The following is a 13,251-nucleotide window of genomic DNA, read 5'->3' as shown; positions in this document are numbered from 1 at the left end:
CAAATTTGTATTTATACCAGTGATTCTGCATATTTTAGTCATAAATAACACAGTTAACATGGCTAAAACTCTATTACCACCAAAATAGTCATTGAATATTTATCCTAATAACTAATATCACTGAATTTTGTAACTGTGCCCATCAATAGCATGTAAGCGGCAAATGAGGTGTCTGCGACTATTTGTAACCAAACGAAGCCACCGCCTCTGCCTACCCACCACTACCTCTTCTACCCACGCTTCCACAGCTGTGTGTTAATTGGAATTCTCTTGCTCGGTAACATTTCAGGATGTTTGCTCCTTCGTGTGAAATTACACAATGTGTGACATTGAGGGAAATAACAGGGAAGGCAGTGATCAGGGAAGCATGCTTTGAAAGGCAGTGATGCTGGCAGAGAATGGAAATGTCTGGGGGAAAATAGCACAGAACTGGCAGCGACTAGGGCTTCTGCGTGGAGTGGTAATTAGATGGCGAGTTTATCTTCTGAGGGAAAGGTGTTTTTTTCTCTCCTCTCATACACAGGCTAGAAGTCAGACACTGAGAATGTGAAAACGTTATTCTGCTATGAAAATCATCTGTGATACATTGAGTTTCATTCATATATATATATTCATATATATATGAACACACACACACACACACACACACCAGAAAATCTGTGGGGAGGATATGTGATCCATCACACTACTGCCAATAGGAGTTAAATCTCTAATAAGTGAAGATGATAGATAAGATGGGTAGATGGATAGATAGATGATAGATAATGGTGGATAGATAGATAGATAGATAGATAGATAGATAGATAGATAGATAGATAGATATGGATGGATGGATAATTGGTGATGCATGCAGATACATAGGTATATACAAGTAAATGTAAGTATGTGTACAGAACATACATACATACATACATACATATATATACATACATACACACATATATATATATATATATATGTTGTGGAAATTGATGCCAGGGCTTTGCACAGACAGAGCATGTGGACCCCACTGATTTCCATCCCCAGCCCTGATGGAGATGGATCCTGCAGCCGGATAGAGGTTTCAACTCTGTCTGCTCAACTCATACTCTATCTCAGAAGGGCTTCCTGAAGAGCCCAGCTTCTCCATTTCCATACCATTGACATTTCAGTCTGAGTAATCCTTTTAACAGTCTTGTTCACTCTGTGAGGCATTTAGCAGCATCCCTGGCTTCTACTCACTAATGCCAGCAACATCCACTCGGCTACTCCAAAGGCTAACTCCAGACATCACCTGAAGGCAACATTGTGCCCCATAAAGAGCTGACCTAAGAACTGGGTTTTCCCTTTGTTCAAAACAGCTTATCTAATTCCTTAATCTAAATTGGCTCTCTCTCTCTCTCTCTCTCTCTCTCTCTCTCTCTCTCTCTCTCTCCCTCTCTCCCTTTCTCCCTTTCTCCCTCTCTTTCTCTGCCTCTCTGTCTGTCTCTATATCTCTCTGTCTCCATCTCTCTTTCTCCCTCTCTCTCTGTCTCTCTGTCTCTGTCTCTGTCTCTATCTCTGTCTCTGTCCCTCTCTGTGTGTCTCTCTCTGTCTCTCTCTCTGTGTCTCTCTCTGTGTCTCTCTCTGTCTGTGTCTCTCTCTGTGTCTCTCTCTGTGTCTCTGTCTCTGTGTCTCTGTCTTTCTGTCTCTCTGTGTCTTTGTCTCTCTCTGTGTCTCTGTCTCTCTCTGTGTCTCTGTCTCTCTCTGTGTCTCTCTCTCTGTGCCTCTGTCTATCTCTCTCTGTCTCTCTCTGTGTCTCGGTCTCTCTCTGTGTCTCTCTCTGTGTCTGTGTCTCTCTCTGTGTCTCTGTCTCTCTCTGTGTCTCTCTCTCTGTGCCTCTGTCTATCTCTCTCTGTCTCTGTGTCTCTGTCTCTCTCTGTCTCTCTCTCTGTGTCTGTGTCTCTCTCTGTGTCTCTGTCTCTCTCTGTCTCTCTGTCTCTCTCTCTGTCTCTCTCGTGAAAAGTCAGTGTGGAGTGAGTGGCGGTCTGTAACAGTACACTTGCCTGAGACATGAGCGCCTTTCTTTCCTTTGCACTTTCAGTTCCACCGTATAATCTATTCTGTTCACCCTGTACACACACTGCCTGGTGCAGTGATTGGCACTTAATAAGTATTTGTCAAATGAAAGAATATAATTCTGTTATTTAATATCCTGAAGCACAAAGCCTGATGTGGTCCAAAGGGGTTTTGTACTGGGGCATATGACAAAGCCTGTAAAAGAAGAAATTAGGGCCATATTGAGGCTGTTGAAGGGTGTGAGTGGGGAAATCTAAAAATTATATTATTTGGATAGGATTCCTTGGGGTTTTGGCGGGATGCTGTTGATTGGCAGCTTCATTCTGGAAACAACAGCTCTGATATGTCATCATAAGCTGAGCCAACCTGTCTCTCCTGCTTCCCCAACCCATCCACTACCAATACACAGAGGAAGCAAGGTTTTTGACCAGAGCAAGGCTTGATGCTCCATTGGTTCTCTGAGGAGCAGGAGAGACATGCCACCCAAAACAAACCTCACCAGAGATAGCACACAAGGCCTTTTGATGCTCCTTCTTGTGTTTAAAAAAATGGAATTAAGATGCATAATTTTTAAAATGAAAAATGACTGACTGGCATTCTTCCCACCAAAAATGGAAAGTAATTTAATTTGTTAGTGGCTCATTTTATTTGACAGTCTTTGTACATACTTGATTTGGTTTGTTTCCCTGAATTACCCTTTAATAGTGGGTACATCATGCCAGACTCTACCCCCTAGGTGGGTTTGATAATTGGCCGAGTGTCTGTATTGTTCAAGGTTTTGTTACAGCGAGAAGAGAGGTGTCTTGGCAGTGTGGGTGGGCTGCTCCTCCCAGCCTCCGGAGCATCCTCATCCCGACCCTGGCATCTTCTCCAGCTCTCCTCTGCTCATTGTATCCTCTCTAGTTTCACTGTTCTCCAATGCTCTGCACGTGCTTCAGCCTCCATGTGTTTGCATCAATAGGACCCCTGGCTCATGACCTTCTAGCATCTGCTCACACACTATGCTTCAGAGAAGCCTTCCTGTAGATGCCATATCATAGCACGAGATAGAGACAGAGAGAGAGAGAGAGAGAGAGAGAGAGAGAGAGACAGAGAGACAGAGAGACAGAGAGACAGAGACAGAGAGACAGAGAGAGACAGAGACAGAGAGAGACAGAGAGAGACAGAGACAGAGAGAGACAGAGAGAGACAGAGACAGAGAGAGACCACAGAAGCTAGGCTGACTGTGTATATCCAGGGACATACATGATACAGAAGAGAGATTTAATAGTTTGTTGACTGAATGAGTTAATGGTTCGACTCTCAGGAACATCACACTCCCCTACACCCCTACTTCTTCCAGTCGATCTTGTGTCAGCATCCTCTTCTGAGTCTCCCTACACCTCCCTAGCATATTCAAGATCCCTTGGGTGATAAATCCCACTGAGCTGGTCCAGTACAGTTCACCCCCTCCCCAAGTATCTATGCACCCTGGTACAGAACCAGGAGGGCAGAGTCAAGCTGGCTCCTGAGCCAAGGAGTGTAGGTGTATTTGCTTTGCCTCAGGCTAGCTGTGTGACTTCAGATTAATTACTCAGTCTTTCTGTACCTCTCCTTTCTTATTTGTCCCTTAGGAACCATAAAGATAAGATAATTCACTGATGACTGACTTAAGTGTTTAAACCATTTCAGGCAGTAGATGATGGGGTGTTCATGGAAGTTCTATCTGAGAGGGTACCACTGGAAGGAGGAATTGAATAGAGTGGCTTTCTGTAAGTCTGTGGCAGGTCAGACTCAGGCTGCCCCTTTTCCCTGGAGCAATCAATCAGTGGCCATAATAACACGATGCCAGGTGTCTGGGAAGAGTGGGATGTGTTGTTCCCTCCTGGTATCACGTTCACATGCAGGAGAATACTCATATGCACAACTGAACTCAGGAAGACACTGAACCTGAGCAGAGGAGAGGGGGGATGCGAGCTGCCCCAGAGAGGACACTGCTGCACCTGAGCTTGGGCCACTTTAGGTACAGAGCCTTAGCAGCTGCCAGCAAGGCTCAGACAACAGCTTCAGCTGAGTTAAGTGGTTTCAGTCTGACTGGGCATTCTAGCGTTCAGAGGCTAAGAAGGCAGGGGGAGTCACAGGTTCAAGGCCAGACTGAAGGTCTCATTTCCCCCACTGCTCTCTCTGTGACACCAGGCTGCATCCTCCCTTATAGGGTGGCAAATGGAGCTCCTTCCAAGGTTGGCTCCAGGAAGATTGAGTGAGATCATGACTGGGATGGAGTTGACACTTTGGACTCCAAACACCATGGCTGGCTTATAGCACAAGAAGGATCCCAGAACAATGTTCTCCAAAGAAAGCCTAGACATTGCCTGGTACTCTTGAAATCATGCCCTGCTCTTCTCCCTGCCATGACCCCAGAAGGAACAATCAGATCATGTGAGAATCACAGTACCAAAACGACTGCCTAATCCAACCATCTGGTCCTTCCTAAGCTTTACCTGAACACAGGAATGATACAGGGACTCCCTCCAAACACAGCCATGCATACACACAGAAATATACATGCACACATACATACACCCATGTATGCACACACAGGTACACCACACACACACACACACACACACACACACACACACACACACACACTCCTTATCTGTGCAAAGAATCAGAAGGCTCCATCCCCAACACCTGCTCAGAGCCTTTGCCCATTATGCAGCCCATCATGGCTCATGTCAGCCTGCATTAGCAGTCAGGCTCATCACATTAGGCAGCAGCCTTGGGCTGGCAGCTACCAGTTTGAAATGCCTCTTTATCTCGTTGTCACGCTCCCTTCTGCATCGAGCACAGCTACGGGAGCTATCTGAAGACGAAATGTAGACATGAAGGACCAGGTTAGAGGTCAAGAATTGCAAGGAAACCTGTCATATCCCACCGCCCTGGGCCCGGGGTGCCTTCGTGGAACTCAGGCATCTCTGGGGAGCAGAGGAAGGAACACTGAAAGGTTCCAAGTGCAAGCACCTTTATGAGCAACTGTAAAAAAATATGGCATGTGTTTCTGAAAACACACAACATAGACATCCACTTACTGTCAAAAATCTGTGACGCCTGCAGAGGCTTCAGACCAACAGCATTATGTGACATCAGTAAAGACTCCCCCACCCCAACTGTTTATCCATGTCACTTGTAAGACACTGACCAGCTCCACCCTGACGTGTTCCTGCCTGGTGTAGATGTGGAAAGAAGGCTTGCTTTGCAGTCAGATGGGTCCTGAGATCAAATCCCACTTGTGCTTTCTCATCTCTGAATCATCTTTGGACTGTAACTTGGCCTCTCTGTTTTCTGTTTGTAGTCCTACTCTGTGCTAGTACCTGTTTTACATTTGTTGAAAGAATTATCTGGGATTCTATGTGAAGAGTGCCTGACCAGGCACAAATGTCTCGGTAACTGTTTCAGGGCCAAATTCATGGAGCTTAGCTTCACAGTGTGAAGCCTCAACTCACATAAGCCCTTGGTTAGCATTCACTTGTGCACCCCTAAATCTTGGACTCCTGACTAATCTCCACTCCCAGAAAGGTCTGATGAAAACTTGACCGTGATTGTGTCATCTGAAACCCCTTCTCCCCACCTTTTTGATAGAGGCAGCCTACCCTGTCACCTTCACTCCTGCAATAGACTTTATCACCACCTTCACTTCAGCCCTGTTTCTCTGACTAGGACCTGCCTTCTGCTAGGCTGGTGGCTTATTCCTCATTTTTCATGTCTATACACACTCACCCACTCTCAGAAAACCCCTCAAGACTTCCTAGGCTCTATGCCTCCTCTCTAGAGCACTCACTGCATTGTTGTGTGACATAATTCACCCTGGCCCCACCACCAGCTAGAGCAGCCATACGATGGTGAGACCAAAGACCTGTGCTCACCAGACAGCCCTTGGGACTGTACAATGCTCAGCTGGTCTTGCTGAAAGGGTGGGTGAAGCTAAATGACACATTCCTAAGCTTATCTCACAATTTCCTTCCTAGAATAGATTTACTGTTTAAGGAAGGGAGGAAGGAAGAAAGGAAGGAAGGAAAGGAGGGAGAGAGGGAGGGAGAAAGGGAGGAAGGAAGGAAGGATGGATGGAAGGAAGGAAGGATGGATGGAAGGAAGGATGGATGGATGGATGGATGGAAGGAAGGAAAGAGTACACATGAACAACATTAAACAGACCCAGTAGGTTGCATTGTGTAAATGTGTGCGTGTATATGCACACCTATTTGTATGTTTGTAGCAGTAATAAAGAAGAGGTCATGAATTTGAGAGGGGTGGAGAGAGGTGGAAGGGCAGAAATGATATAAACACAGGACTTGTCTATAAAATTGTCAATGAATAAAAATAATTAAATATAAAAACTGTGAAACAGACTTCGAGTGAGAGTTTTGAAGACTATGTCCGCTTGGTAGGATCCAAATCCCCTCAAAGGGACTGGAGAAATATTTCAAGTGTACAATGATTGAATGTTGTCCGGGTAACAGGTGTCAATCGTTGAAAGGCCCAGAATGTGCTAAGAATGGCAGCTGGGTTCTGTAACTCTTGGTTTCCGGGTTACGATTTACTGTGTGGTGGTAAGGACACAGCACGAACCCATTTTGTACAAGGAAAATAAGACTGTGTATTCTGAGCACTGTGCCTCTCTCATCTGCAGGTGCCTGTCCTGAGACCCATGGACTTGATGGTGGAGGCCACCCCACGAAGAGTGTTTGCCAATGCGCACACATACCACATCAACTCCATATCTGTCAACAGCGACTATGAGACCTACATGTCTGCTGATGACCTGAGGATTAACCTGTGGAACTTTGAGATAACCAATCAGAGTTTTAGTATCCTTTCCTTAAAAACAAATGGCCCATTGGTCCAACTCATGGGTATCCAGGTAGGAGTGGGCTGGGGAGAAAGAAACAGAAGAAAAGACCATCAAAATGGAAATGGCTGGCATCCATGAAGGAAATCTTAAATTATGGGTAGGGCAGCATGGCTAGCTCTGGAATGTAATTCAAGAATGTATTCATGTGGTGGCATTTATGTGTCATGAATTAAAATTAGAGATGGGTTAGCACATAACACGTCTCAGTTGGTAGGGTGCTCATGTATGTACAAGGCCCTGAGTTCAGTCCTCAGCATCACATACAGATATGCTAGAGAATACTGTGATCCTGTCTTCAAAAATATGTAGATATAACTTTATCAGTAATGAAGATCTGGGATTTTTTCAGAGTCAGTTCCTTCCTTTTAAAAGGTTCAAAATTACTCTGTGTAGAGCATATGTACCAGGGGTATGGGGACAACAGCTTCTATTGTGTCATAGTAGCAACAAAAATGGTTACTGCCACTTACTGGGACCCAAACCCATGTGAAGTTGAAGTATCTGAATTTCATTTCTCTATTGGGATATAATATGTGGACTCATGAATTTACGTGGCTCGATTTTCAGGATGGACACACCCCTTTTACATAGAGACTGCATCACCAGCAACCTGTTATCCCTTCCCACATCACCTTACCATGGGCTACTAAAGGCTTCACCTAATGACCCTAACGGGGCTGAGGATAGCGGTACTTGTCTATGAAATACCAGGTTTGCTCTCCAGCATCTCAGACAATACAAACACTGTAAGCATCATTATCTCCCACTTTACTAATCCTGAGAAAAGCAACTGAGTGTCTAACTAAGGCCACTTCTCTGACCTCATTATATTGACCTTGCATTTAACAATAAAACTGATCTTCGCTGAATGTCTAGAGCAGCTGTTCACAATCTGTGGACCGTAACCCCCAAAAGACCCTTGTTAAAACACAGATATTTATACTACATAATGGTAGCAAAATTATAGTTATAAAGTAGCAATGAAAATAATTCTGTGGTTGGGGATCACCACAAGAGGAACTGTATTAAAGGTTGCAGGGTGTGAACCACTGCTCTAGCATCTGCCTGCCAAATCCTTCCTAACTCTTGACTCTTAGCTCCAATTCCCAATTTAGTTCATAGTCTCAACCCTCAGGCAGGTGAGGTACTGGTACTGGCTCCAATCAACTTTGATTCTGCCCTTTAGTTGCTAGCTTCTACCCTCCTGGCCCCACACATCCATGAACTGTGCTGTCACTTCCTCTAAAATGAAGCTCAGACAGCTGAGGTGCCTCCATCCCCAGTCTTTGAAACACTCACTGACAAGGGCCACCATGTGGCACCCTTCCCTATGGCTGCCTGATTCCTCTCCTTCAGGAGTTATGCCCTGCCTACCAGTTACCATGTGACCCACCTGGCATTTTGCCTGTGCACCTAACACTCCAGTAATGTTCTAGAGCGCTGAAAAATCTACTCTGTTTCCCAGGTCTAGAAGATTTCACACCATCTGGGCCTTGACTCCCTCTGATACCTGCCATGCTGCTCCTGCCTCATCCACTCTTCCTCAGCCAGTAAATCATGTTTCTATTTCCAACTAAGTGTTGTTCTTCCTCTCTTTGCACCTTCAATACCCTCTGTCTGAAAATGGGTCCCCAGAGTTCTTGATCCCAGCCTCAGTCCAATCTACTGTCTCTATGGAGCTTCCAGTGGCTACTGGCAGCAATATTCTTGCTGTCTTTGTCATGCTCACTGAGATATGAAATGGTTTCATGTGCACATTTTTAGTTCGCCCCTACGAGAATGTAAATTTTCTAAGGGCAGGAGCCCTGGATGACCCATTGCTGCATTCCAATGGATTCAGCATTCTGTGTAGGAAAGCTGCTGCACAGAACGAGTGTGACGTCATAGTCACTGGTCAGGGGAGAGTCGAGGGACACTCTTCACCATGAAACTGAACTTGGGTATTTAACTTGAATGTGGTAAAGACAAGCTGGAGGAAGGGGTTAGTCAGTAAAGTTTTTGCTTGGTAATCATGGTAATCAAACCTGAGTTTGATCTCCAGAATCTAGAAAAAGAATAACCTAGGTGTTATGGACACTCTTGTAATATTAGCAGGTTCATTCTCCAGTCATCCTATTAGTAAGCTATAGGCTAGTAGCGGATCCTGTCTTTATGAGGAGTGGGATAATTTGAAGAGCAACAGCTGAGGCTGTCCTGTGGCTTACACATTAACACACACACACACACACACACACACACACACACACACACAGGCATGCAACTCACACATAAACATGGAAAGGGTGTTTAATCAGTGGATACAAAGCTACTTAGTCCCTACCACAAAGACTTCTGTATAATCGCCAGAGGCTTCTCAGGGGAGGTGTCTTTAACCAGGTTCTGGCATTAAGATACATCTGGAGAGACTGAGAACTGGCCTTTGAGTCTGTGACTGGACATGACACACTGTGTGGACCTGGGAATGGGGGCATCTGACTGCAGGTTTTTCCTGGCAAAGCAGCTGCTGCTAGAATGTAGATGGCGGTCCCCTTTCCCTCCTTACATCTATTCCAAGAGCCAGGGATTTGCTGGAGCTCAGCCAGATGTCACTCTGAGCTTATGCTTCCCCAGCCTAGGTGGCATGTTTTCTGAATTTTGCCTCTAGGCTTTCAAGAGGGAAAGGCACTTTCTCAGGCATTTGGGGAGACAGATGCCTTGGGGAGAATGCAAAGGGGACATATTAATAGTGCCGTTTAGGTTATCTTCTGCAGATGTGTGACAGCCTGCCAGATGCCAGCATACAAATGAGACCATAGCACTCACCCTTAAAGCTGCCATATGTAAAATAATCATTGTCATCATGTGGGAGACAATAACTGATATCTATATAATGCCTTTCAGCCAGACTGCCCCAGGCAGGAAGGCTATGCAAACTAGGGCCATTTGCCTCTCAGCACTGAAGTGTAGCCACCTCTGGAGAAGGTAGCAGCCCTTTCCACAACAGACTCAAAAAAGTATCAAAAACAACCCTTTTCTTAAATGCCTCCTATTTAGTGCATTCTTCTGTTGAGCCTTTTATCTACCAAGGAGACTGGAGCATGGCTTGGGACTCCTGCAAAGCATGGTGTGAGAACCACTGAGGTAGGAAGCAAGATGCTTCAAAGAAGTGTATGGACTGTTTTCATAGTTATGTGTTAGTTATACCGAGTGGTAGAAAATACAAGCCCCGTGAGTTCACAGACACTAAAATCTCCACTTAAATTGCAAACCGTATATCAAGAATTAACTCAGGAAGACAAGTAGAAAGGAAGTCTCGTTGGGCAAAAGGAAGCCCAACACTAACTTCATAGCAGACAGCTTAGGATTTTGAGTCTAACAAGAATAGAATTCTCACCCAGGCCCATGACTTTCTGACTGAGAACATTCTCACAGTATGCTTTTTTACCCACCAAGACCCCAGACACCCTCTCTCTCTCTCTCTCTCTCTCTCTCTCTCTCTCTCTCTCTCTCTCTCTCTCTCTCTCACACACACACACACACACACACACACACACACACACACACACCACACCTTAGAGAAATAGCTTCCTAAGTAAATGATCAGTAGAATAAGGGCTGATAAAATCATGCTTCTTCTCAAAAGGATAAAAACCTGAAAAGTCAGTCGGGGGGTTGTGCTCTATTGAACTCACTGCCTGGATCGTATCTCAATTCTAGACTCCTCCTTTGGCTCTAGAGTTGGACGATATTATAAAAGGTCACTTACTATATTCTAATAAGCATATAGACACAAGAGTCTCTGAGGTTCAGGGTTTCACATTTAGCACCAGAGAGCAGCATACCAATCAGCCTACCTTTCGTTCCTGCATCCAAAGCCAACCAGATCTCCTGTATAACAGGTCCTATCTTAAAGTGAGCAAAACTGTCTCAATGCATCAGGACCATAATAGCACATTTCTAGGTTAATAATCTTCATATAAAGTGCCAAGCACACTGCACTAAGCCTGATGATGACAGAAAAGAGAAAAGGAAATGAAATGCACTTTCAGAATGACATGCTACAAATAACAACACATGTGGGTGTTTCCACGAGACAAGCTCTTTAAGGAAAAAAACATCTAGTTATTCAAATGTATTTTTAAAGACCCGTTTGGACCAGGAAATAAAGGAATTTTTGCTGAGGGACTGATTATTGAATTGAGATATTCAGAGGAAGACTAACCTAACTGTTGCTAACTTTGGCACAGAGATGTGTTTAGGTGAGGCTGCTCCTTGTATAAGTTCAGTCTCTGGATGCCTCTAAAACAAACAAAAACCTGGATATCTTTACCTTGCTCCTAGCATCCTTGTAAGGTGGCTTCTTTTGTCACTTTGTGCCATCCAGGGTGCAAATAGTCTCTAATCTTTGATTTCTAGTTTCTAGTACAGCCCTGGGTAGCACCATGGATTAGTTGCCTCCCGTTACACTTATGGATCAGTTTCAGACAAGCCTGACACGGTTGCCTGATACATACTTCTTAAGATGTCTTTTATCCCACCGTGGGGGCAATGGCACAAATTAATTTTAGGCTGGCATTTCATATAAAATAATATCACACCTCGTCTTCTTTCTGGTGCTGGGATCAAGTTCATGCATGCCAGGCAAATGCTTTACCATGAACCAGATCCCTGGCCCTGAAGAGCATCCCTCTGATGACAAGCACAGCACATAGCCTGCATGTACTGAGACATCACCCCAAAACCCATTGAAAACAGCCCTGAAAGGTTTTTCCTTCGTGGGTTTTCTGCTCTTGAAAATGAAAGGAAGCTTAGAAGAGACCCCTGAATCACAAGCAAAAACAATAAACATTCCTGAGCACTTGCTATGTAAACTGAGGTGACATCAGGAGCAGAGCTCCTTCCCCATGGCATGGCCCTGTAATATGGGGAAGTGAGTAGGATAGGGTTCAGTTGGAGAGGTGGAATCTAGGTGATTGCAGAAAAAAATATTTGAGCTGGGAAAGAGAGATTAGCAACCTAGTGATGGACCCATGCCCATGAGTTGGCCTTGTAGGTGTATGACTATCCAGGCAAGAACAATCTTCAAGACACACACACACACACACACACACACACACACACACACACACACACACACACACACACACACCAGACCTTAAAGGACAAGCAGGTAGAAGCCCACAGACATGAGTAGAAGATTATCACAGGCAGTAGTCGGGAGGGAAGGCTGAGGAGCAATCAACAGAAACTGTAAATTTGTCAGCTCTCAGGGAAATGTCTAGGCTTTCTCTTAACAGGTCTCCTATAACTCAGGTTGGCCTTGCTCTATAGCCAAGGACAGTCTTGAGCTTCTGATCCTCTTACCTTTACCTCCCTGTGCTGCCACTCTTAGGGCATGCAGGGCTAAAACTTTGTGTACATTAGACATTCTACCAAATGAGCCCTATCCCTAGATGAGGCCTGGGCTATTAAATGTCCTTCAGTTAGGCCATTCATGGTGGTGCACACCTTCAATCCCAGCATCTGAAGGCAGAGGCAAGAGGATGTCTAAGTTTGAAGCCAGCTTTGTCTACAAAGTGAGTTCCAAGATAGCCAGGACTACATAGAAAAACCCTGTCTCAAGAATAAAGAAATAAATAAATGCCCTCCAGACAGACCCACCCTAAATGTGATCCTTTTTTATTAATATAGATTCAGCTGATGAGGGGGTCTTTAACTGTATCTGTAAAATCCCTCCATGACTACACTGAGATTACAGATATATGCTATCTCTTGGAGTTTCTTTATCTATTCTATTCTATTCTATTCTATTCTATTCTATTCTATTCTATTCTATTCTATTCTATTCTATTCTATTCCATTCCATTCCATTCCATTCCATTCCATTCCATTCCATTCCATTCCATTCCATTGAGACAAGGTCTCACTGTATAGCCTAGGGTGGCTTGGAACTCACCACCTAAGTGCTTTGGCCTCCTGGGAGCCATGATTACTGGTATATGGTACCACACCCCGAAACTCTCCCCTTCTTTATACATGAGTTTCCATGTTCAAGATCATCTGAGATTTTATAACTGGTTCTATTTGAGGATTAAATTTTTTGCAGCCTTTCTCCAAATTATAGTAAATCTACATTCAACCATGCCAACACAATCAAACACATAATATCCTACATGTGTCCTCTGGGATGCGTAGACAGTAAGGGCACCTAAATGGACTCTTGGATCCGAAATGTTCTCTAAGACAATGTGGGGCCTTCTGACTTGTGTACAGGAAGAATCTGTGGTTATGGGCCTCTCAAGCGCTCCCTAGTCATAACGAGTGCCGCAGCCAGTCTTGTGAAG

At 44.6% G+C, this 13,251-nt stretch overlaps 1 protein-coding gene and 1 long non-coding RNA gene across 26 annotated transcripts in view; both read left to right on the top strand.

Moving 5' to 3' along the window:
• Nucleotides 1–13,251, top strand: part of Ppp2r2b (protein phosphatase 2, regulatory subunit B, beta) — a 452,614-nt gene that overhangs the window by 383,965 nt on the left and 55,398 nt on the right. For all 25 annotated transcript variants that reach the window (NR_073588.2, NM_022209.4, NM_001402382.1 and 22 more), the window contains one exon: nt 6,707–6,884. Coding sequence is in view for 24 of the 25 variants with exons in the window: in NM_022209.4 (NP_071545.2) it covers nt 6,707–6,884 (178 nt within the window). In the remaining variant the exon portion in view is untranslated. The remainder of the gene's footprint in view (nt 1–6,706; nt 6,885–13,251) is intronic.
• LOC134482938 (uncharacterized) lies at nt 7,020–13,065 on the top strand. The gene is made up of 2 exons (XR_010059690.1): nt 7,020–7,674; nt 8,394–13,065. It is a non-coding gene; the product is annotated as an uncharacterized LOC134482938 (long non-coding RNA).

Source organism: Rattus norvegicus, chromosome 18 (genome assembly GCF_036323735.1).
Source record: "Rattus norvegicus strain BN/NHsdMcwi chromosome 18, GRCr8, whole genome shotgun sequence".
In the NCBI taxonomy this organism is placed as follows: Eukaryota; Metazoa; Chordata; class Mammalia; order Rodentia; family Muridae; genus Rattus; species Rattus norvegicus.
Note: the sequence above shows the minus strand (reverse complement) of the source record. Positions and strands in the feature narration are given on the sequence as shown.